This window comes from Perca fluviatilis, chromosome 23 (genome assembly GCF_010015445.1).
Source record: "Perca fluviatilis chromosome 23, GENO_Pfluv_1.0, whole genome shotgun sequence".
NCBI classification, from domain to species: Eukaryota; Metazoa; Chordata; class Actinopteri; order Perciformes; family Percidae; genus Perca; species Perca fluviatilis.
In genome coordinates, this window is record NC_053134.1 from 4,605,662 (window position 1) to 4,632,153 (window position 26,492).

Sequence of the window (26,492 nt, forward strand, 5' to 3'; positions counted from 1 at the left end):
ACCACCCCACAGATTCCCACATACTTTGGGGGATGTAAACAAGAAGTGCAATGCTGTCACTGTTTTTTTATGTTTATATTATGTTTAATAGCCTATATTAGTTTACATTTTGGCACCTTCAACTGTTTCCCGATATTTGAATGATATCCGTATCAGTTTGATACATTGGCCATACGATTGATCCATTGCAGGCAATTAACGTATGCCGAATTAGCGATTAGCAGCTCCTGTCTGCAGTGTACTCAAGGTTGGTTAGATAACTATAAAAAAAGTAACTGTGTGCACATCCCACCTTCTGGCAGGTGCAGGACAAATGAAAATACTTAAAACGAAAATAATATAATGTCCGCAACACTGCTTTAAACTCCCATATTTAATATAAAAATATATTATTTTTATATTAAATATGGGAGTTTAAAGCAGTGTTGCGGACATTATATTATTTTGGTTAGATAACTATCACTGGATTACTCTGAGAATGAGGGAAACTTAAAAACGTGATGATTCTCAGGCAAGTTCTGAACCGTCTTTTTCTCTGATTTCTAAGTGGATTTTTGGACGTTTATTTTTGATGATGGACATCAGAGATAACGATATCCCCCGGAAGTGTAAGTCACACTGAATGATATCAATGTGTGTTTCGTGTCCGTGTGTTTTAGATTTGACTGAGTTATGACTCCGATGAAGACTCTCCAGCCACCCCTTGTGTCCTGCTGAGTATCTACTGTATTACCGACCATATTATACCGTCATTTCCCGATGATTAAAATGCAGTTCGGAGCAATGAGTTAAATAACGGAGCAGCATAGTGAATATTTCCTCCATACCGCCTCATGTAATGCTAATGGGGCTTTACTTGAATTTCAAAATGTACAGCGAAAATCAGGGTTCAGAAGGTTAATCTCGATTGAGAGGGGGGAAACACAGAAGAATAGTAATAACATTAGGATATTATAATTAGATGAATATGATCAGCAACTCATGAAATGAAGTGAACTCACCAGTACTGGTCTCCAGTCATACACTTCTCATAAACGGGGCCCGGCAGCTCCTTGGTGTCGGGGAAGATGTTGTCGTGGTTCAGGATGACCGTCTTGATGACCTCGTTGACGTGCGCCTGACAGGCCACCTGGTCCAGCGTGTCCGGCGTGGGCAGGAGGGTGGGGCCGAATACAATGGCCAGGTTCCCAGCATCCATCATGTTCTCGTCGCTGTACTGGGAGAGGCTGAAGGGGGGGGGGGGAGGGAAATGGCACGAGAGCGTAGAGACGTTTGGGAACGATTTTCTTCTTTTGTGTGATTAACAATTCTTTTCATTTTTTATTCTTTCAACAAAACACAGAACAAACAAAGCAACATGAACACCCCCCACCCAGACAAAAATCAAGAAAAGATGACACTACAACATTCCAGACCATTCAACAAAATAGTAACAAAATAGACAATAAACCATAAATCAAATAAACATATGTATAAACGAAACGACGACGACGCTGAAATCAACTCAAACTGAAAGTTACATATAGCCACTTTAATGTGCAAATTGCTTGTGGAAACAAACTGTCCCTGAATCTGGAGGCGGACCTATAACGCCTCCCAGAGGGCAACAGTTCAAAGAGGTGATGGCCTGGGTGGGTGGAGGTATAGTATATGGAGGTAGGTATAAAACCGAGCCCTGGGTATCCTGCTCTGCCTTTGAGAAAATGAAAGCTCAGATGGGCCGATCTGGAATCTTCTCCTTATGAGGTCATAAGGAGCAAGGTTACCTCCCCTTTCTCTGCTTTGCCCGCCCAGAGAATTTGGCCCCCCCATGAGAGAGAGAGAGAGAGACATCATGGCTTTCAAACGAGCAAAGTGGCAGTTGGTGAAGGCCACACCCCCACCCTCCACATTGCCCCCCTCTCTCCTCTTCAATAGCATTTAAAGCTACAGACACAGAAATGGCACATCCTAAGGAAGGCTCATTGTGGGACTGGCTCTAGTGGCTGTAATTCTGCACCAAGGCTGAATTTCGGGAAAGAGACTTCAGATACAGTATTAGGGGACCATTAAGGTCTATATAAAAGAGACTTCAGATACAGTATTAGGGGACCACTAAGGTCTATATAAAAGAGACTTCAGATACAGTATTAGGGGACCACTAAGGTCTATATAAAAGAGACTTCAGATACAGTATTAGGGAACCACTAAGGTCTATATAAAAGAGACTTCAGATACATTATTAGGGGACCACTAAGGTCTATATAAAAGAGACTTCAGATACAGTATTAGGGGACCACTAAGGTCTATATAAAAGAGACTTCAGATACAGTATTAGGGGACCACTAAGGTCTATATAAAAGAGACTTCAGATACAGTATTAGGGAACCACTAAGGTCTATATAAAAGAGACTTCAGATACAGTATTAGGGAACCACTAAGGTCTATATAAAAGAGACTTCAGATACAGTATTAGGGGACCACTAAGGTCTATATAAAAGAGACTTCAGATACAGTATTAGGGGACCACTAAGGTCTATATAAAAGAGACTTCAGATACAGTATTGGGGACCACTAAGGCCTATATAAAAGCTTCCAAAAAGCAGCATGTCATGGGACCTTTAAATACCAATGGTTTAATAACACTCAAGCTGAATGCATTTCATAGTGCTGCAAACAAGCGCACCAATACGTACAAGCTGGTACACTTCACACTCCATCCCTCCATCCCTCGCTGCTCTATTATTCTATATTTATTTGAGAGGCTGCAGAGCTGCTGTTCCATCATCTCTACAAGTGTGCACTTCTATCGCCCTTTACTGCGAGAGAGGTTTATAGCCTCTCCCCCTTATCCTCAGCTTTAAAACCACGTGCGATGAGGGGAACAATTCTGGGAAAATGGAAAGAAATGATCATTAACTGTAAGCCTCTGGTTTTGTGTGAGTGGATACTCACTGGTTGAGAAAGGCGAACAGGTAACGCATCACCACCAGCGTCGCCCTCGGGACACCCAGCAGGATCTTACGGATGCACTGCGCCCTCTCGTACATGTTCTCGATTCCTGCGGCAAGAAACACACAGCAGACAACAGTCATCGAGACGAGTCTGAAACACGACGACACATCATGAAAACACATCAGCCGGCTCCATGATATCTCTGCTGAGTAGAGGAGATGAGTTTCACAAAGACACAGACACACTAAAGAGAAACAAAGACAAAGAAACTGAGAGAGAAAGTGAGTGTGTGGGCTGAAGATAGACACTGATCCTGATATATAAACTATAAGCTGAAATAGTTTGATATATTGGCCACGCGATTGGTGAATGCCTGGCAAATTGGCGTAATTAAAAATATGCCAAATTAGCTACTAGCAGGTCCAGTTTGCAGTGTACTCACGGATATACAGACATCTATCAGACCTTGTTTAGACTGCCAAGCCAAATCTGTTTTTTGGCAGATCCAGATTGTATCCAGATTGTTTTTTACAAAGTCAGCAAAAACTAACAGCAAAAAACACATCAGATCCAAACCACATTTGGAGGTGGTTTGAAATGCAATTTCAATTGAACTCCTACAGATGCGTCTCGGTCCGGACACTCTGGCCATTCAAATCAGATTTCAAAGTGTCTTTTGCGTCACTCGTGTAGCCAAGGGTTATGAATGTAACTTTATTTAACTAAACTTATGCAGATAATAAAAATAAAAACCCAGAGGGTATGTGGTGCGAGCCAGTGTGAACCAAGACGCCTTTTTTTAACTTCCACATTCTCAACGGCAGCTTTACTCTTTCCGTTTTCCGTTTCACAATAAAAACCCAACTTCAATGATCTTTGAGCATTTCGCTAAAGAGGCAACTCAACAAAATGCTTAACGTTACTCACAACGCGACACACAACAACGGCGTTGAGTCCAGAGTAAAGCGCTGAGCAGATGCTAAAAAACGATGGACCTCCGTTTCTCAAGCTTCCGCGTTGGGAAAAGTTAAAAACATGATCTTTTTCTAGGATTTCTTACACCAGATCTAAAAATGTGTGCATCTATTTGCTGCACATTGACAGTAAACAGACAGTGGTACTCACGGACGCAGGAGATGAGGTCATTGAACCTCTCCTTGGGAAACAGCGGGTTCTCCAAACCCCTGAAGTAAAGCTTCAGCACGCCAGCCACTGAGTTGATGTCGTGGTTGCTCTCCTCGTCAATCAGTGGGTCGTTACCTGGACGACAAGACGGAACGAGTCAATCACATCTTTACCCGCCTGAAGCTGTCGGTCCGGGGACCTGCGGGTTAAACCCTCTCACCTCTCTCGAAGGAGTTCTTGATGTCGTTGACCTCCACCTGGGATCCCGACACCCGGAATATGCCCTGATGCTGAAGACCTGTTGGGAACAGATGGGTGTTTGTGTTTCTGTCAGTCTGTAGTGTTAGCATGAAGCTAGTCTCCCACTGCTAGACCTTCCTCCACAGCGCTGCGAAGGAGGGTCTGGCTACTCCACACAGCATTCCGGGATGGGAGAAAAACGTGCTCTGGTTTATTGGCATTTCTTTAAACCAATCACAATCGTGCTAAGCACCGGAGAATAGCCGCGGTGCCGCTGCAAAATAGCCTCGGGAAGGAACTTGTTTTGGTGGAACATGTACATTTAAAAGTAGTTTCAGTCGTGCAACAGAAAACTCAGATTGGACAGATAGTCTAGCTAGCTGTCTGGATTTACCCTGCAGAGATCTGAGGAGCAGTGAACCATAGTCCTCACAAATCCACCGGAGGTTAGAACACCAACACAGAGACAGAGGAAGGGGACGGATGTCCGGACGAAATGAGGGACATCCGGCGGAATTTCTGGCGGCAGCTGAACAATCCCGGAAGTGGAACGTCGTCGATGTAGACTAGCATGAAGCCTACTGTCAGGAAAATCCTCATTTGAAACTCATTTTCAGGATGCGCCACAGTAGTTATGATTAATGTTTAGTTATTAATTCATTTGTACTAGTCACAAGGTTTTCAGGGAGTCTGCAAATTGTGTTGCAGAGACGTCCCGGCCTACAAATCCTATCCTACAGACTAAAGAAAAAGAAAAATTTTGTTTGGTACAGATCCTCGCAAAAATCTCACTATAATCATTTTAATTATAATATTTTTCAATGAAAATGAGAATAACTTTACAAAAATGATCATTACCTCAACAGGGTGAATCATATCGCAATATCAGTCAAAATAATCACAAATAGATATTCTCCTCATATCATGCAGCTCTAGTTCAAAGTATGAAAGTATGAAACTAACATCACTGCCTACGGCAAGCAGGAGAAAATGTTTGTAATGTAAATGTATCACTTTAGAATACTTTAGTCGGTGAAACCACCACAACAAAAACATTTCTCATCAATAACCGCTAAGCCAGATGGAAGTGAAACTCACCATGCAGGTTGATGTAGCGGATGCAGCTCTCCACAAGCAAAGGTATGGCTTTGGTTGAATCCTATAAACACAGTCATGGTTGGTTATTGGTTACACCTTATTCATTCTGATTCTGTCTGAAGGTCTTATGGTCTCCTGGTACTGCTTCTTGTCACAGAGTCAGCATTAGCATTAGATTCAGACTGCCATAGACAATCATTTGTTATAAATGATTTATATAATAGAGTTATAATAATAGTCAATGAAAACAATTGATGTTAACAGTTACACAAAAAGTATGTGAGTCAGGGGGGCACACATCCAAAACAAACAAATAAATATGTTATGTAAATGCTAGTTCATTTATATCAATGTAGAAAATAACTAATAATTATGATACTTTATTTTCATATTCTGCTCGCCAAATTAATGGTAGTCTTATTCATTCAACAAATAGAAAAAGCTGTGTAATTTGCTTTATTAGTATTTAACTTCTAGTGTCACGTCTTAATTCAGCTCTGGGTTTTCATTGGCCGCCCAGCTGGGGTGGGTGGTGGCATGTCTGCGTCAGAGAGTGCAAAAGCGGAAATTAAACTAGCAACTGTGTGGAGGGGGAGGCCTGTATCACGTGGACGCGCCGACAGTCTTGTTGTCATTACTTAGAATTCCTCATGGGGGCGGCAGAAACTACGCACTATAGCTTTAACTCCAGTCTGGTGGTCTAGCGCTCGCTTCTCTAGTTTTCAAATGAACGGGTAAAACAAAGATCTGTTATAATCCTATTTGTAACGATACTAATAAAGTTTCCCCAGGGATGGTTATGACACTAGTTTCTGTTAGAGATGTTATACTTTACGATATGACATAGTGTATATGTGCAACGTCACTAAAAATAGCACTGCAGAGGATTTAGCAGTATATTTAACAGTACATCACTGTAGTGGTGGCTGCAGGCCTACTCTCAGACTGCAGGTGCAACTTCCACCTATCAGAGGATCAGTCAGTAGCCTTTATGTAACTCTAACTGAACTATAAAAGTGACGGGGACATGTACCCCCCATCCCCAGTGGAAATTACGCCCTTGACTCTAGGCTATTGGCAGAAACACAGAGAAACAACCTGAAGCCTGATGGAAGTGAAACTCTACCTGGTGCTTGCTATGGGAGTTCTTCCGCCCACGACTGTAATGAGCCGGAAGAGAGAGGAGTGACTTACAACACTTATTATTATTATTAATAATAAATGTGAAGAGAAAATATGCACAGCAACATGAAATTATACCTGGTAGTCAGCAGTTCAGCTTTATATCCTGGAAGAAAAAACAAAGACAGGGAAATATTTGTAGACAATAAATGCTGATTATTGTCTGTGTCACAAAATAAAAGACAGAGTAAGAAGTGAGAGAGAGTTTCTGTACGTCTTACCCTCTGCTAAAGCTTTCTTCAGTATGTCATGTTTGGCCTGCAGTTTGGAAATGAGATTACTTCCCTCCAGATACTCGCGGAATTTCTGAGGATTGAGAAATACAACACAAATACAGTTGATCCTACCGTCCAGTGGCAGCCGGTCAAAGCTTAATTCAGAGTCAGCAAGCTTAATAAAATGTTATTAAATATTTAAGAAAATGAATTGGCTTTTTACTTTTTAAGCATTTTATTATGACTTTAAATGAAAATATACAGTATGAAATACACACTAATTCAACTCCAGCTTCCTCCTGATCCTGCCTCCATCTAATACAGGTCAGTGGGTGTAAAGAAAACCTATAAAACAGCAGGATTCATGAGTGATTGGCTGAGTAGCCAATCACGCGGGAGGCCGTCCGTGTGTCTTTTGCAATCAATAATTATTATTAATTAAACGTATTTTAGCCACTACTTTTAACCGCTTTCCCTTGCTGTCTGACAGCCCTTTACGACGGAGAACTGAAGCAGTTATCTCTGCTCTCTTCAAAGCCACCAGACTCCTCTGACAAAAACATTTTACCTCCCAGAACACGGGAGTTGCTGCTCTACCGCTGCCTCCATTGGTTAGTTTGTTTTAGTGTGTGACTTTGGTGTTTTAAAGGGTTAGGAACGAACAAAACTAACAAACTAAAAAAAAAAACTAACCGATGGAGGCAGCGGTAGAGCAGCAACTCCCGTGTTCTGTGAGGTAAAATGACTGTTTTTGTCAGAGGAGTCTGGTGGCTTTGAAGAGAGCAGAGATAATGTGTCAGTTCCCCATCCTAAAGGGCTGTCTGACAGCAAGGTACAGCGGTGAAAATATTCTAAATATAGTGTCCACTTAAACTGATATAGATGTTCTTAGGTGTCTAAAATGTGTTTAGTTGCCACCCCCGTCTACAGCAGGACGCTGCTTAGCTTCCGTGTCGGTACTCCTGTCTGCTTCTCCAAACTGGAGGGCGTGCCGACCCCCATCTACTGTAGCTAACACACGGACTATGGAGAAGTAGCTCATACAACCACACTTCAAAAGATCTGAACTATCTCTAAACATTAAGCAGAAAATGACAATTTTTATTATGTTTATGAAAATAGAGGATTGAATGTGGTCTTTAAAGAGTAACTCAACACCTCCTGTGGATCTTGTTTTTGCTGACCTCTTGTGGTTCTATAAATGCAGTCCATCAATGCTGGGGGTGGGGGGGTTACAGGTGCAACACTGACCTCTAATGACATCAGAGGTGAAACAGGCTTGAAAGTTTAAACCACAGACGTCAGCAAAACACTGCTTTTCATCCTGCTGTTCCGTTACTCTTTAAGTGTGAACGTTACGCTCTGCTGTTCGCTCACGGTGAAGTAGAAGAGCTCCGTCTCCTGCTGGTTGGCCCGTTTCTTGGCCAGACTCGGTTTGTTCAAGTAGCCGTCCGACACGCTGGACTTGACCGACTCGGAGGACGGGCTGTGGGTGAAGCTCTGGGAGACGTCGAAGTCTTCCTGCACCGTCATGTCCTGCAGTGTGGTCAGAGTCGCACCCCAGGTCTTCTTCACCTGGAGGGGGACAGAGAATGGAGAGTAGCCTGTATGTTTCTACTTCCACCAGAGCAAATCACGTTTAACCATGTATCCAGCTAATTAGTTAATGCAATACACTTTTTGTCAAATTCAGTGAATATCTCCTCACGGTCACCTAGCTCTCCATTTTATGTGCGCAGTGTAAATGAAAAATAAAAAAATAAAAAGAAAGGAGTGCAAGAGCCACAAAACTTTATTCCAGCCAATCAGCAACAGGCGGCATCAGTTGATGGTAGGAAAGAAAGGGCAAGCGTATGGGGCGCCCCGCCCCCTTTGTTTTTTTCCCTGGGGGGGGGGGGGGGGGGTTTTTTTTTTTTTTTATTAAATTAATTTTTATAAATATTTTTCCCCCCCCCCCCCCCCCCCCCCACCAACAACACACCCCCCCTTTTAAAAAAAAAAATAAAATAATAAAAAAAAAAAAAAAAAAAAAACCCCACCACAAAAAAAAAAAAAAAAAAAAAAAACAACAAAAAACAAAAAAAAAAAAAAAAAAAAAAAAAGAGAACTGCAACGAAATATATTAAATTTTCCTCAACAAATAAAAACACATGACGGACTACTGATTTCAGTCTGTTAAAAGGTAAACGGACACAGGATCTTCTCCTTCACGGTTTCTTTTATTATAAAAGCCCAACCATCGATCATTTTAAAATAAGTAGCCTAAATTATGATTCATTGTTTGGGCTGTAAGAGTGAGCAAAGTTGAAGTTTATTATTCCTAAAACTGGGCTGAGAGACCCAAATATCACTGTTACAAAGCTGTGTTTTCCCTGTTGCTGTGAGAGCATGTGTATCCTGCACAAGGCCAGTCCCAAATACTCTATTCATCACTCTGAAAGGCTTTGGCCAGGTAGGACTGTTTTCCTGCTCTGAGACATCGGATAAATGCGAGCTCAGAGCTGCGTGTGAATCAATTTTTCCACCTTAAAGCCCTGAAGTCAACATTTGCGCTCTACTGCTCCTGTATGGAAGGACGACCGAACACCTAAATAAATGCCACGACTGCACCGGGCTTCATGGATCACGAGTTATGAATTAGGAATCGTTTCAGGGTGCAGTGTCATTTTTGCAAAAACTTTGATGAAGTGTGCGTGTTCAAGCACAACGGCTCTGTTTGTGTAAACTCCATGTGCAAAGTGGGTTTGCGTTTTACAGCGAGGATAATGGGTGTAAAAGTGTTTTTATTTGTACATGATAATCAGGGCGTGTTTGTGTGTACGAGCTGCTGAGACGTGCAGATGCAGCTCATTAATCCAGACTCCTTCAGCATTTTTATGCCCTTCAGGGTGGGTTAACAGCTGCTCTCTGTTCACACAACGAAAACAACAGGGAGGACGCCGCAGACTGCAGCACCAAGTCGCTCTCATATGGCACACGTTTATTTTTAGAGGCTACATCTGATACATTATCACCCCATTAAAGTGGCATCAATTACCATCACTTTTAAAGTTTGTAACTGTCAGATAAACATTTTAATTTGTAATAAGGGAAGTTTCTTGGCCACTGTAGGGGAGTCAATGTTATAAAATTCTCAACAACTATTGGACAAATTGCAAGGAAAGTTGTTGCAGACATTAAAGGTCTCGAGGGGGATAAACCCACATGAGTTTGCATGAAACGCAGGCCTGGCGCAAGACGGTTCTCTCGGATATAGCGATTTAGCTTTTCAAATAGATTTGTTATTGATTTCCCTGACTGGAAAACAACCCTGCAAACCAGATCTTTGCAGGCAGGATTAAGAAACAGAAGGCCCGAGAACATGCGCAGAGTTTGCGGTGGGGGGGTAGGGGGAGCACTGCCCCCCCGGTAGCTGAAACGGGTAATTGCATTGTTTCAAAAATGAGTGGAATAATTACTTCTGGCATAACCAGATATTTTATAAATACTTTAAAAACACAAAACAACTAAATGGTGGTAGGTAATACATCTGATTTCATATAGGCCTACGGCTTTAGTAAAAATAATAATTTTTCAGGGCTCTGGCTCTCACCTGAGACCATTGTCGACGCATATGCAGGACGCAAAAAACGATAATTACTGTTGCACTAGTCTGGACATATTGCCATGCCAATGTTGCAATAAAGGTTGTCTAAATGCCATGTATATAAATTTGCTATCAGCTTACTAATTGATTGCGCGTTTTGTGTAGATTTAGACTTTTATACGTTTTATTCCACTTTATTTAAACGGCGAAGTTCACCTCGTTCACCTGTTTGGAGCTGACTGGTGAATGTGACGCTTGTATAGGCCTTGCTGGATACACCGGGACTCTGTTTATGGATCTACTGATAACGTTTTATGGTGCGATTGCGCTTGGTTTCTTCGTTTGGAGAGGCATCTCAACAGACTGTAGGTCCAACAGTGATTGGTCACTGTTACATGTTAGTTGAATTAAGTGAAATGCTACTGAAAGTAACGCTGGGTTAGTCTACTAATGTTGCCGGTAGTTAGCCAGACAGCTAACGTTAGAGCACTTTTATTTTGGGTTTTGGAGAAGAAAGAAAATCACATCGCTAGAACATATGGAGAAATCCAAAGCTTGACAGGCCTGTCATGACTAGTTACAGTTGCTAAGCTATGATTGGACAATCACTGTTCAGGTTTAACAAACAACGCCAATTATCTTTAAAATATATTCGTAGGCATGGTTTCTTTATGTCACGGATAATTATTGTAGGAAATGTGGAAACTCTGAGCATTATTTTGGTTTGTATGTCTGTGTGTCTGACCTCTTCGTTCTCAATCTTCAGAGACGCCAGGCGGGTCTGCAGCTGCGTGAGGCGGAGGCTGAGCTCAGCCTGGAGCTGCGGCTGGGAGGCAATCTGGGTCACCTGACAGGAAGTGCAGCAACGACAAATAAATCACTGTCCAGAGGAAACCAAACCCAGATATGTGCTCACAGGACCTGGTAGTGCGATGTAATTCTAGTGTACGTTTATGTGTCAGGATTCCCACTACTGTCTGTTACACTTGCTGAACCCTTCTGTACGATTAAAGATTATAGAGCAGGGGGGAAATATTCAGAGAAAAACATTTATGACAAAAAAAAAAAACGTATTCTCTGAGACTGTGGAGTCATACATTTACTTCCTGAAGCACAAAAGCTATCACCTCATTCAAATCAGTATGTGGTTTTCTTCTGCATAGGCCCAACTCACAGCAATATCTCTTCAAAGTCCAAATGCTTATGATAATATGGTGATTAGGGCTAAAATCCAGAGTATTTCCTTATTGCTATGAGTCCAATTGCATAGTATAATTTGTTTAGATCATGGACTGCAGGCTTATCACACGGCAAGCAACGGCATCTATGTTGCTTCTAATAAAAGTGAATTAAAATTTAGAACACAGTAATATAAATAATCTTAAATGTACACAGAATATTTATCAGCTATGACTAAAAATCACAAACAAATTTACTTGCAGTTGTTTTTTTCGTCCCAAATTCTTCTTTGTTGTATTACGCTCTTTTGTAATTATTTTTGGATAAATATATAAGAAATTCATTATATAATAATAATAAGTCACACATTCTCCACAAAATGAGAATAAATGTTGGACTTGTGTGCTGCAAAAAGCATCCGCTTTGTACGTTATACTGACTGCGTCGCCCATGTGTGCCTGGAAGCTGAAGCGTTGCGGGGGGCAGAAGGCAGTCGGGTAGAGGCCCAGCAGACGCTGCCTGTCGCGGGCGGGGTCCAGGCCCTCCACGGCCCCCTCTAGCACCTCCAGACCCGCCCTCCTGGAGGCTTCAAGGCTCAGTTCGGCTGATAGGTAGGTCCTCAGAGCCCGGCTCAGACTGGAGTGGTACCCTAGGTCACAGCACTGAGACAAAAGGATTGCATATTGATGTCTTCAGTTGAGGAAAGGTTCCCCCCCAAGACAGAAACCAAATTCTAGATTCAGATTAGGACTGGGTATCGTTCAAAAAACTTTGATACCAGTACCGATACCAATACTGTCACTTTGATACCGGTTCCTGAACTAAACTGTTTTTCGATGCCAATTTTATAAAATCCATTTAAAAAAAAAAAGGAACAACTTTGCACATTACGGCACATATCCTTTATTTATTTATCAGCTCCTACTACGTGAGCCCCGTCTTTGTGTAACGTAGAGTTTTTCCTGCGTGCCTCTACAACATGTAATGTTAGACAGCCAATCAGCAGCATTATCAGATATTGGTAGAAGCATGCTGCGTGCTTATTGGCTCAATGACGCTGATGAGATTTACTCCTTAGGTATTGAAATTTGGTATTGAATTATTTTTTGATAATCGATTCTTCAGAGGCAAGTTGGTCGGTGCCTAAAAAGTATTGCATTCGGTACCCAGCCCTAATTGTGATTAATCATATTTTTTGCCATTTTTCTAATATATTTTAGAACGGTGATGGTCAAATTGAAGTATCATAAAATATATTTGTATACTACAATCAATTAAATCCCCTGACTAGACAGATCTCTATGCGATGTCTAAAACCAACTTTTTACAGGCCTAACAAGCTGATCTTTGCTCATTAGCTTCTGCTGTGGATGAGTAGCATTACTCTTGTCAGTATTAGACGATTGCTGCTAGTTTTTGCACTGCCTAAACATGCTTTTTCAAATTCATTAGTGTCATAACTATCCCTGGGATCCATATTCATCATGGTTAAACTTGCCTTAGCTCGGCTACTCTCCCTTATCATCACGTCCAGTTTCTGCAGATGTCACTGCAGATTTCAAGACTTTCTGCACGACACTCTTTGACCAACCCCTCTGGTGATGAAGGTATACTCACGTCTATGATGTCGGGCAGGTCGTGGATGTAGTATTTAAACACGGAGGCGTTGGTGGCCTCCAGAGTCAACAGATACTCATTCCTGGCTTTCAGAGTCTTCAGTTTGTTCTCAGAGTACTTTGCCTTCCTCTAATGAAAGAAAGAAACACAGATTGTTAGACTGTGTTTGAGCAGAATCCATTACACCACTCTCATCATTCATCAGAAAGAATGTCCTTCACATGATGTGATTTCCCCTTTTAACTTGTATCGTGAATAATATTAGAGTAAGTCTTTCAGCAATAAATGCATTTAATTATCCAGTTGGGAATTCTATTAAGTCACATTGATGCTGAAAATCCCTGTGTGTCAGGTAGAATAGAATTAGTTTTGATGTGATTTACTTAATTTGCACTTTTCCTAAAAACGTTGCAGTACACGTGCAAATACAAACTGCAAGGTAACAAAAGAGGCTACAGAACTGTCGATTTGGGTTAATATAGCAACTAAACGATACTTGGTTAACTTCACCCAGTACCCTCGACAGGGGTGTTTCTAGGACTTGAGGAGGTTGGGGGCTTAGCCCGGACCCATTTAAATAAACTTAATGCAATGCAAAACAGCACTTGGCTTGCCCAGCTTGTTAATAGCCGGTGTATGTTCATTTTAGCCCCAGTTTGTAGATGTTAGTTAGATGGCACCAACATGTGGCCTAATCATAACTGGCCTGGCAACCCAAAGGCCAAGGTTTTGTTACCAGATCGGTGTGGCGACTTGTGATAATTCAGGTGAATTTTTATGCACCTATTTCTACCTTTTTCTGAATCAATTTATGCTGGAAATATCTTTATGTAAAGGGGACAATTCAAAAAATGAAAAAATAATGGAATATACTCCAGTAAGGCTGTCAGGCATTCTGTATTGCAGAAAATTGCATAAAGGGATAATAGGCTATTACAAGAATACAGTCACTATATTTCAGAAAATAATCCACCTGCACCATAGTCTGCTGTGCGTTACGTGATTGCTCCGCTGATACGGTAGATCTCAGACCTTCTGACAGACTCAGAGCCTCGTTTGGGTCTCTGGTCTCTGAATGAGACACAGGGCTAGATTTATCAAGCCGTTTACGCCTGTTTCCAGGCGCTAATTGGTCGCAAAGACGGACGTAACCGATGCGAGCTATTTACAAACAGGGCGCACTTGGTTAAAATGGCAGATTGTCTGCCACATGAACGAGAAGAGACAAGTTGCGCTTTCAATATGCGTTCGTGGGAGGGTCGTGGGGAAAGTGGGAGTTCCACCCAAAAAGGTGGGAGGATAAGCGCAAAGTGCACCTAATTATATATTCCGTGGTATTTACAAAGACTGTCAGTAAGAGCGCGCCTCTATTCTGCGGGGGAATTCTCCGCCTCTTAAAAGCAGGTCTAAACCAGCCGCAGTCGAGTTTCCTCGTAGACCTTTATGCCGCTGGTGAAATGGCAACAGTAATTTTGAGCAAGACATAGGCGAGGAAAAAATATTTTTAACACAAGAATCACACTTTGTCAGTGAACACAACATCATTTAGCGTTACAGATCAAGCAGCCATGCAATATTAGAGTTACTGGAAGAAATCAAAGATGAAATTGAATCTCCCACTCAGCGTTCACATCCCATTGCAGCAGTTGTTAAACTCCTCGCTACATTACAAATATTGGCATCAGGATCATTTCAAACAGTCATAGCATCAGCAGTGGGAATATGGCAGTCTGCACTCAGTCATATCATAGCACCAGTACCGCTTTGCTATAGCGCAATTTACGGTCTAGTGGGCAGAGAAAGACGCTGATTGCCTGATGGGTGTCAGGGTTGATAAATACTACGCAAAATGTGGAAGCATAGCGTGTGCTATTAGCGAACTTGCATAAACCGACGCAGCGCAAACTGCGCTAGTGTTAGTAAATTAGGCCCAAAGTGTTAGCTAGGGAAGTTGCTGTATGCAGCTCTACATCGGAGGTGGAAAACCGAAACTACAGCAGAAATACACGGAGCACAAACGCGTCACATCTGCCGCAGCATGCCCACAGCAGAGCGCGTCCTTTATAAACCTGAAGCTGCACAGACCACGGAAGCCGCGCTGCTCATCTCTATTTTTACAGCGAGAGTGGACACGCACGGCTCTGCTTCAGAGCGCCGTGTGTTTGAGTCCGAACCGTAGACTGGAAACGTCACGTCACAGGAACTTCAAACTAAATCATTAGTATTGCGCTCCTAAAGTTTGTGTTAATGGCATCAATGTATTAGACTGATTTGGCTATGATTCCTCTGAAAACTTCACCTTTCACAACTTTCCTCACTTGGAGACAGTAGCTAGGTAATAACAACAAATACGTCACGCTGGTCAAAGCCCGCACCTAGCTGCCGGTTATATTCGCTTCAGAAAAATAAACTGGACAAACTGCGAGTGCCATGGAAAATACTTGTTTCCTTTATTTGCAAGTGCCATTCTGGAGCTTTTTTATTCTATTATACTTGTTTTTGTAAAAAAAAAAAAAAGGAAAAAAGGAGAGAGATTCGGGGCTATTCATAAAACATTCGGGGCTGTAGCCAGCGTCGCCCAGGCCTAACCACGCCTCTGACCCACGATTAGAAAATCCTTAGGTCTGTCTCTTTGTGTTGGTTTTGTCTTTGTGGTGTTTTGTGTCTCTTTGTGGTTGTTTTGTGTGTTGTTGTGGTTGATTTGTGTGTCTTTGGGGTTATTTTGTGTCTCTTTGTAGACTTTTTTTGTCTCTTTGTGTTTGTTTTGTGTCTTTGTAGTGGTTTTGCCCCTTTTTGTAGCTATTTTGTCTAATTTTAGTCATTTTGCATGTCTTTGTGGTCAGTATGGGTCTCTGCGAGTGACATTCTGCAGCTAAACCACGCCCGTAGACGTCAGTATCTCCTCACCGGACGCCGATTGGTCGACACATACGCATTCAACTGAAGCCTGACAATATGGATTTTTGTGTGATATGTAACCTGGCGATTCTCACATGATGTCGTGATATGGCAACAATCCAGCAGCTGTGCAAGGTACAGTAAATGCCTAGTAGGCCCAGTTAGTAATCCACTGATGCCTATGGCTATTGGGTAAGGTTAGGCTAGTGATTTTTAGTGTATGACGTTGCATCAGATGCTGAGAGGAAAGGAGGTTTCATTTCTCAAAAAACTTGTTTCCTTGGCCTCACAGTGGGAAGTCCAAAGATAAATGTGAGGGAAACATGGTTTCAAAATTGAGATGCCGGCCGTACCTTCTCTCTCATCTTCTCCATCTTGCGGGCGGCGTTGCGTCTCTGGTGGCGCTCCTCTATCCGCAGGCCGAACACCGGCTCCGCGCTTCCGCCCGTCCCCGACACGCCCTTCACGCGGCCCTCCTGTCGCTCCGCCTCCCGCAGCTTGGTTTCCGCACTGATCGTCTCCACGTGGTACATGTGATACGTCTTCATCACCTAGGTAACAACAGCCCATAATGACACAGCCTCTGAATCCAACGGACCACAGAAATTGGAAAACGTTACGGCCAAATGGTTTTGTTCCTTAAGATTATCAGGTCCACTCTAATCATATTGCACAGCACTGGGACTTATAATAAAACTCGATATTTGACAGAAAATAATCAGCAAATTTTGTCACTTTGAGGCTCCTTTCAGACCTGGAAAATATGTCAGAAAAGCAGTTCATCACAAGCTCAGAATGAAAGAACATCTCTGAATGTAAGACGCGTCTTAAGCTTTCAAAACGTGTCTCTGTGCCCTTCATTGGCCCAGTTTCTGTGTTGATACAGTTTCTAATTCATTCGGCACAAGCAAAAACTACCTTAATAAAATTTTACCTTTTATTTGAAGCTTTGTCTTACAGGGTGTCTGCCAATATCAGAGCATTTATTAGGTTTTAAGACTTTTTTTTTTTTTTAAAGACCAAATATAAAGAAATCAGAAAAGTCTGTTAGTATTGTGTAAAAATCCTTTCAACACATTGTTAAGCCATTTCAAAGACCTGCTGACGTCCACTTACGGTGTACAACTCGTTCAGAAGCTTCATCAGGTCTTCCTGAAGCTGAAAGATGATCTCCTTACTCTGACAGAGACAGAAAAATTATATCAGCACAAAGTAAGTACATGCATTCACACACTGTGTCAGCAAGCACACATTTTAAAAGGGAACTTGTACTTTACTTCATTGTTTCCATTTTCATTTTGAACTACTTACTGCACTACATTTATCTGAAAGGCCTAGTCCATACATACGCGTGTCTTTTGTTTTTTTAAACATATTTTTTTCTCAGTTTTGGCCTTTTGCCACACAAACTGCATTTTAGGTCACTGAAAACGGATCTTTTGGAAAACTCCTTCCAGAGTGAAGATGTTCAGAAACTCTGTTTTCAGTCAGTGCTGTCATGTAGACAGGGAAACCGGAGTTTGTGTGTGTGTGTGTGTGTGTGGACAGGATTTTTTATTATTTTTTTTTTAAACAAAAGGAGGAGACAGTGTCATGTCACAATTATGTCGATACCTTCAAGTAAAGTGTTACCGATTGATTGTACCTCAAAATCAAGTGATGCATTTAAAAATGGTTAAATATTAAACCCGTGGGTTTCAACATTTTTGTCTTTGTGACCTCGAGTAGCGGAGTTTGAACACTGCAGACAACAGACAAAAGGCAAGAACAAAAAAAGCAGCAAACAAAAAAATGAACAAGTTCCATCAGCAGGCAATAATCGATTATGGTCTGTCACTGCATCGATTCAAAACTGTCCACGTCGCGATGCATCGACGCAGTGATTAATTTCAACACACCTAGCAGAAACCTGCTAGGTGTAATAATGTCACACAGAATCAGATGTCAGTCACAGGAGATGTTTCACTGCATAAAAAGTACTTTTACTTTTAAAACTTTAACTACGTTTTCATGATACTATTTGTGTGCTCTGAAAAAAAGATTATTTCTTTGGCATTTTCACCTTTATTGTACATTTTGTTTTATAAAAAGCTGCGTGTAGTTGGGGGCCTTCTTGTTACGTTTCAGGTGTTTGTTTTGACAGTGAAGACGGGAGGAGAGGAGAGAGGAGGGGAATGACGTGCAACAAAGGCTGGAATCGAACAGTCGACGTTGCGATTATGTGGCATTGATGCATTGTTATGATAAAAAGAATAATTACAGCTACTGTAAGTAAATGATCTGAGCACTTCTTCTGAATTCCAATTCCAACCAGTCGGGCCGAACAGCACCAGATAAATAAATTCATGTGAACACACACAAACAAATGAATTGATAACGCTACGCTGCCTGCACTCGAACTGAATTTCAGTCTCATGCATTAAACAGCTCCACCAGTTTGGGGAAAAGGAGTTATGTGGCAGAGCAGCACCGCATTAATATTACATTATGCTAAATGACAGTGGAATGCCAGGATGGATGGATCTGGTTCCCATAGCGCCCGCTGAGAAAAAGATCAGCTGAGCCTGTCGCCATGGCCACGGGGCCTGGCAGCGTCGTCATGGCCACTCGGCCGTCTGTGTCTCCTTCCTGGTGTCCCTCCTCAGAACAGAGTTTCTGAGAGGACATGGCGATGGGATGGAGGTCTTTCTGTTCATAGCTGCCGGCAGCCGCTGCACTTTAGTTAGTATGAATAAAAGACGAGCCGGAAGACCGATTAATAATGAACGTGCAGAGCTAAAGTTGGAGGCGGTTTTCGGGCGTGCACGTGTGTGCGTGTTTAATTTGTTAAACTCTGAGGCAGCCCGAAGGACCTCAGGGGAACACTGACTTTACTTTTCATTAGAATCAACTCTCGTATTTAAAGATGCCGAATGAAAAATAACAAGCCTAGAGGTCTGCAACAGTATCGCTCAAGTACAATGCTCAGGTACCACTTGAAGGTTTCTTTATACTTCTACTCCGCTACATTTCAGCGGAAAATATTTGTACTCTCACAAGTTCATTCTGCGGCTACTACCACCTCTGACAACTCTGCACGTCCGACTGAAAACACAATTTCCCTTCTGTTCTGTGATGAATCCCTGCAGCATGCCGAGGTCCCAAAGCTTTGCAATTACACATGAATGAATGAAGACCACATTGTTCTACATTAAGTATACATGTAAAGAAAAATTGCAGGATTTGTTGCCCCCCCCCTTTTTGTGCAGCCAGTGTACATGCTTGACTTCACAATCCATTACTGGGGACTGCAATGGATTTAAAGCCCGACACAGGAGGGATATACGAGGACTTCTACTGGAACATTTATATAGATTTACAGTAAAACGTTAGGTTTATATTGGCGATAAAACATCACCTTAATTACGGTTTATTACGGAGGTCCCATGATGTGCCCTGTCAGAGGCTTTTCCATTCGGAGAATAAGAGCTGGAGTGTTGCCAGACAGAAAGTGGCCCAATCAGAGCATAAAACCCGCCCAGTGGTCATAAAAGTATTGATTTCTGTCTGTGGCTCTCAGCTCCAAACCCATTGGTTCCTACTGAAGATGTAAATCTTTAAGAACACAAATATATAGACCCAATAAGGGCTGGGCAATATATCGATATTATCCATATCGTGATACGACACAATTGTTGTCTTTCTCTGCTTTTCCCTTTATTATAGAGTGACAGTGGATAGACATGAAAGGTGGGAGAGTGATGGGGGATGACACACAGCAAAGGGCAGCAGGTCGGACTCGAACCCGCGCCACTGCAAAGGACTCAGCCAAGACGGGGCGAACGCTCTTACTGGGTGAGCTAGAGGCCGCTCCAGTCTTTCTAAAATAAAGTGATGTCATTTTCTGAACTCACCAGACTTACTAGCTTTGTAATTATTCACCTTTACAAGGGCTGGGTACTGAATTCACTACTTTTCAGGCACCGACCCAACTGACGCTAAACCCCGTGTAGCTGCTGCTCTCCCCGGTATGTCATACAAACACGCTGAAGGGCGCCTTCTTCGTTGCTTCAGACGCTGACAGCCACTGTCCAAACGTCCGTATTTTACAAGTTCGGAGTGAGAACGGGTTGGACGTCACGGTGATTCGGTCTAAAGTTTCCTATAACAGCTGGTCACTGTAGTTTTTAATCAAACAAAACAGGAGCAAAAAGTGCATTTGTTGGGGACTATTTTTAGCGGCGGATTAATCCACATTTGGTGCTCTAGTGAGTGTTTGTATCAGGGATTGAGTCAAAATAAACTACAGTGTCCATGGTGTCACCCAGTGCAACAGTGTGGCTCACTGATGTCTTTTTAATCTTCGGCACAGAGAAATAACCAGCGGTGAAAGAACTATTCAGATCCTTTACTTAAGTAAAAGTACTAATACCACACTGTAAAGAATACAAGTAAACGTCCTGCAGGAACCATGTTACATGAGTAAAAGTATGTAAGTATCATCAGGACAATTGTACTTGTTGTACTTAAAGTATTAATCCTCACATTTTAGAAACCGGAAACGATCCAAACAGTTCTGTCAATCAACTGTTTCAAGTGTTTAATGGTCTAATCATCTCAGCTGGACTTGTAGGCCGTTATATTGTAGGGTAGTTTAATTTAGAATAAAACATTGTATTGTTTAAACTACATGTGTTTTTTTTCTGCAAAAATCTTAATGTGTAAAGTAACTAGTAACTAAAGCTGTCAGATTAATGTAAAAAAGTACAATATTTCGCTGAAATGTAGCGGACTAGAAGTAAAAAGTGGCATGAAAAGAAAAGATGTACAAAGATGTACTTTGTTAAATTCCACCACTGTGAAGAAGATACATGAGCTCACCCTCTTCAGCAGGCGGGCCGAGTCCTCGCTGATGTGTGTGAGGCGGCTGATGACATTGTTCAGGTAGAGGTCACTGAGGGTGGCGTGGTCCTTACTCTCCCTCCTCACCTGGAAAAGAAAGAGACACAGAGAGAGAGAGAGAGAGAGGGGGAATCCATTTTAGAAAAAAAAATCATAGACACTATTATTTTGGTCAATATCAAAATCACGATTATTTAACACGATTACTTATTGTCTTTTGTAAAGATGTTGTATTTACTTTACATAAAAAACTGTTAAACAATTCAGCAGTAAAATAACACCTAGAACTGTGAAAGTTCCCTTAATACTTTCCCCGTTTGAACTTTTTGAATTCCCCTTCAGAACACAAGACAAAATAAGAGTTTAGCTGCGAAACGTAATGTGCAAAATAATCGTTTTTTCGCGATCACATTGTTTTTGTGATCGTAAGGAGCCGATCGTAAGGAGCCGATCAAAAATCACGATCAACATTCGCTCCGAGCCCATTGGTTCCTATTGAAGACAAATGTATAGACCCAATTAGGGCTGGGCAATATACCGATATTATATCGACATTGATATATGGGGCTGCATATCGTCTTAGATTTTGGATATTGTGATCCGACCCAACTGTTGTCTTTCTCTGGTTTTAAAGGCTGCATTACAGTAAAGGGATGTCATTTTCTAAACTTAGCAGACTTACTAGCTGTTTTATTGTTCGCCCTTACTAGGTCCGGGCCGAAATCATAATCGCGATAACAATTCGATTCATTGCATAGGCCTACTCTGATGTTTTCATATTTCTTGTTATAAAAAGGTCTCAAGAAAACAACCCACCTGGTTTAACAGCAAGTACCAGCAGTTCACTGGAGAGAGCAGGTTCTGGTCTTTTCTGGAAGAGAGAGAGAGAGAGAGAGAGAGAGAGAGAGAGAGAGAAATACATACAATTCAAATGTCTTCTTTATGTAAATTACAATGTTGACCAAATGTACACAAATCAAAACAAACACCAAAGATATAAATGCACTGATATCTTGGTAAACATGTATTTTCACAGTCCTACTTGTATTGCTGATGGTCCTTGGTGCTGCGTGTTTTGGCCATGAACCTCTCCGCGAGCTTCTCTAGGTTTCTGGAATATTCGGTTTCGATCTCGGACTTCTTCCTGAAGAAGTCCTGCAGGTCCTGAAGCAGCTGGACTCGCATCTCTGTCTGCTGCTCCAGACAGCGCTGCTGCTCCACCAACTGGGCCCGCACATCTACACACACAAAACACACACAGGTAAATTAGACAGCTTAGACAATTTATATATCCGTGGCAGCAAAAAAACGGGAAAATGTATCTTTCATTTTAGCTCCACAAAGATGGCAGATCATCTATTATTGTTTTTTTAGAGTTCATTCATCTTGTTGTGATTTTGCAGTAAAAAACATGACTACATGGCCCTACTTTCATGGCAGCGCAACAACCAGCACAACCAGCACTATTTTCCCAACATTGAAATTCGCTTTGCCCGTCTGTGTGGTATTTTGCACGCTGCACAGGAGGGAGGTTCATTCAAATGAGGCAGCGCAAACTGAGCCGTTTGTGCTTAAGTGGAAAAAAAGTGCCTTAGGCGTTAGGCTGTGAATAGACTTCTTAGAAACTCGAAGTAGGTGCGTTTAAATCCGCATCAAAAAATAAAGTTGAATGTGGTTCAAACCATAGACTGTATACAAAGATGGACGACGCGTCTCCACTTCCTCCAACTGTACAAAAATGAAGCTACAATATCCCGGATAAGGGCGCTGGCATCTTGTACATTTGGAACCAGAGTCTGTGCAGTAGTGATCGGACGGTGGCGGTATGCAAGTCGCACCCAACCACCCGTCCGACAAATGGCGAGTCAATCCCAGCTGTCAATCATGGCGTTTCACCCCGTTTTTATAGCATCAAATAACTAATAAAAACCAAACTGATCAGAAGAATGAACACTTGAACAAACATCAGCGTGATCAGAACTACCTAAAAATGACAGAAACTATTTATTTGACGTGTACTTAGATTTTTTTATGTTTGGTCCATGTCCCATCTGCTAACATGGAGGGGGGAGGCAGAAGAAAGCAGGACACAGGTTGATAAATCTGCAGCCTGTGATCTGAGAAGTGTCTGGTCAGAGCGCAGTGACATCCCACACCATTCCCACCGTGTTTACCTTCACTAAATCACATGTAAGTGACACCAGGCTGCTGCAGAATAACCACACACACCTCTACACACATCAGCCTGGTCCGTTATAACGCTGTATAGTAATGGGCGATGGAAACGATATGCAATATAAACAATACAAAATTGGCATCAGGTGTGTGAAAACATGCAGGCCACAATAACAAAAGATTTGCTGCGGTTTTCTTATACGAGCATAGAAACAGCACATGGACAGGTGTTTGTGTTATCTGCAGGACAACGAGCGGGAAAGGACACGGATAAGGGGTTGTTTTTTTTTTATACATGGGCCTATTTATGAATGAAGAAAGAAACTTTATGTTTGAAATACGTTTTTATTTAAAGTATCTGTGCATCTTTGCCTAATACTGAAAGTATTTTCAGTACAGTGTCCGTTCCTGAACTAAAAAGACACCAGTTTGTCCTGTTCTCTGCATCTCGGGTGGCATTTAAGAACCAAGGACTTAAACTAACTAAGTGTAGGGCCTTTTAAAATGGTTTGCACGAAAGGAAAGAAACCCAATACTTTAAGCTTTTTTCTTTGTTAAAGTCTATGCAACTAGTTTACTTGAATTTTATTTATCTGCAATGTTATGTTGTATAATAACAGTTTTGCACAATAAATATTCTCAAAACTATATGCTACATTTCTTTCTCTTTTAAAAACAATACATTTAGCAGTTTGGCTTTCCTTAGGGTCTACTGTATGTAACCCGTTCTGAAATGGTTCTATTATAATTTACATATCGTGATATATATTGTTATCGCAAGAGGCTGCAATGTATATTGCAATATGGATTTTCTATCCCTAACGCTGTATGATGTTCATGTAGCAGACGTCAGGCGACAGCAGCTCATTTATCCTCAGCCTCCTTTCCAACTTTCTTTTTAACTAAAATGGCGCTTCACATTTTATTGAAGTGCGTCACGATAAAAACGCTCCAGTCACATTTCACCATATCAACATTTTCTGTTGATGAAGCCTGATGTTAAGCAGGTGTGTTCACTCAAATGTTCACTATGTTATAGACATGAATTTTTATTTTACCTACCTTTGATCAGCTTTGTTTTCTACCTTAATTTCTACTGGAATTGTGTACCATAAAAAGCAAAGAAAACTGAAGTCAAATTATTTGTTGTGTTTACCATCCTAATTGAGCATGCTAACATTTGCTAACAAGCCCTAAATAAGCATTAACAAATAGAGATGCACCGATAGACCGGCTGGTGACCGCAACTGGCCGGTTTTCACGTGCTCGGCCATGACCGGTGACCGGCAGGTCAGTCTGACATGTGGCGATTTGCACACACGGACGCCACAGCACACGGTCGCTTCTTCCTTTCTCTCAACGTTTCCGCCGTGTGTGGCTCGCAAATGTAGGGAACCTCGTGAGTTAACCTGCAACATGTCAGCTGTTTGGAAATTCTTCAGCGTGTGTACAGAAGATAACAAGTTTGCAATATGCAACACCTGCAAGGAAAAAGTAGGGCGTGGAGGGACGACACCAAAAACCAAAATCACATTTCTTTAGTTGGATAGTGGATGTGAAAAGAAGGAAATGGTTCTAACGTTGCACTTTAGATGTATAGATGTGAATTTCCCACAACAGGAGTCATTTATATAGTTCTGTTTTTATAGTGATCCATTCACTGGTCAAAAAAATGTCTATGTTCTGTGCAAAATGTTCTATTAAAGAAAATATAGAAAATAAATATTTGCGTGTGCTGTAAATTGGTTAGAAAAAATGAATCGGCTGGCCTAACTCGGAATCGGCCTAGAAAGTTGTAATCGGTGCATCTCTGTTAACAAAGAGACAGAGTACAGCGGAGGCTGATGGTAATGTCATCAGTTCTGCAGGTATTTGGTCATAAACCAAAGTATTGGACGAATTGAAACTTTGACCCAATGATGGCGCTCAGGGGAAAAGTCAGAGGATCACCAAAGTCAGTGCAATTCATCATCTGGGAAAGATGAATGTTGGTACAAAATATCAAGGCAATCCATCCAATATTTGTTGAGATATTTCAAACTAGATAAAAGTGGTGGACCGACAGAGAGACAGACATTGCTATCTATAGAGCCATGCCTCGGACAAGGCTCGAAGTCTATTAAATATATCAAAACATAGTGAAAAATGTCCATTAGGACTTCTCAGAGCCCACAGTGACGTCTTCAAATTGCTTGTTTTGTCCAAAACCTAAAAGATATTCAGTTAACAGTGACATAAAAAGAGATTCTTCTCATATTAGAGAAGCTGGAAACAGTGAATGTGTAGCATGTTCGCTTGATAAATTATGTTGAATAAATGTTTAATTTTCTGTTGATCGACTGATCAATTAAATCAGGTAATTGTTCAGCACTGCCCCTCTTCCTCCCCCTTCCTTCACTCTCTCTTTAATCCTTTATAATTACTGATGAAGACGGCCCATCTTCCTCCGAGGAGTCACCTTGGACGGCATCCTCGGACCGCATTAAAATACCCACACACATAAACGCTGTCTACACGCACACGCGCACACACACACAGTCAGTCAGTCAGTCCTACAGTCAGCATGGTAATGCCTGGCTGAACGCTTCACTGGTCGTGCTGTTTCAGAGCTGATCAATCTGCAGCAGGAGGGAGAGAGCAGGGACAGAATACACAATGATAACCCCACCACACACACACACACAAATCCCTGAGGGGACCCTATCCACTCCACTACCTGTTGTCTTGGCAACCACACACTGTGTGCGAACCATGTGATGAGGAAGGTGAAGACAAGAGCTCAGATCTGCCGCATCACACACACACACACACACACACACACACACACACACACACACACACACACACACACACACACACACACACACACACACACACACACACACACACACACACACACACACACACACTTCATAGATTTCTATAGAAAAACTGCAATGGCCTTTGGTCCACACAAGCCTATGACTCTCTTAATCTCTCTCTCTATTACTGTATGTGTGTGTGTGTTAATACTGATTCAGGCATTTCTTTTTGCAATGTTAGCTTACTAATTTAAAATGGCTGCCATTTCATGTTGCTCTCACACGCTGTGATGATGTGCAACACTTTCATATAAATGAATGTCTGCTCTGCGTCCCTGAACGCTGCAACACATTTCTCCCTGGGCGGGGAAAACACTCGTTTCTGATTGGCTCGTGGGCCAAATGGGACATCCCAAATATGGTTTGAGACGTCCCAACAGTCACAAGGTTTATTCACTCTTGTAAATTGGTGTTGAGCCTCTGTTTGGGCCGTAGGTATCCATGGCAACACCTGCTGATGCTTTATGCTTTGAAAGGAGTAGTCCGACATTTTGCGAGGTA

General features: G+C 41.9%; 1 protein-coding gene across 4 annotated transcripts in view; it reads right to left on the reverse strand.

The window, feature by feature from the left end:
- srgap1b (SLIT-ROBO Rho GTPase activating protein 1b) overlaps positions 1–26,492 on the reverse strand; it is a 112,824-nt gene that overhangs the window by 9,522 nt on the left and 76,810 nt on the right. For all 4 annotated transcript variants that reach the window (XM_039791699.1, XM_039791700.1, XM_039791701.1 and 1 more), the window contains 17 exons: positions 21,998–22,193; positions 21,772–21,826; positions 20,935–21,042; positions 17,191–17,253; positions 16,428–16,625; positions 13,177–13,305; positions 12,000–12,221; positions 11,126–11,227; positions 8,172–8,369; positions 6,801–6,885; positions 6,658–6,685; positions 6,524–6,557; positions 5,398–5,458; positions 4,280–4,357; positions 4,060–4,194; positions 2,935–3,040; positions 1,002–1,226 (listed from right to left, as the gene is read on the reverse strand). In XM_039791699.1, the coding sequence (XP_039647633.1) occupies positions 1,002–1,226; positions 2,935–3,040; positions 4,060–4,194; positions 4,280–4,357; positions 5,398–5,458; positions 6,524–6,557; positions 6,658–6,685; positions 6,801–6,885; positions 8,172–8,369; positions 11,126–11,227; positions 12,000–12,221; positions 13,177–13,305; positions 16,428–16,625; positions 17,191–17,253; positions 20,935–21,042; positions 21,772–21,826; positions 21,998–22,193 (2,023 nt within the window). The remainder of the gene's footprint in view (positions 1–1,001; positions 1,227–2,934; positions 3,041–4,059; positions 4,195–4,279; positions 4,358–5,397; positions 5,459–6,523; positions 6,558–6,657; positions 6,686–6,800; positions 6,886–8,171; positions 8,370–11,125; positions 11,228–11,999; positions 12,222–13,176; positions 13,306–16,427; positions 16,626–17,190; positions 17,254–20,934; positions 21,043–21,771; positions 21,827–21,997; positions 22,194–26,492) is intronic.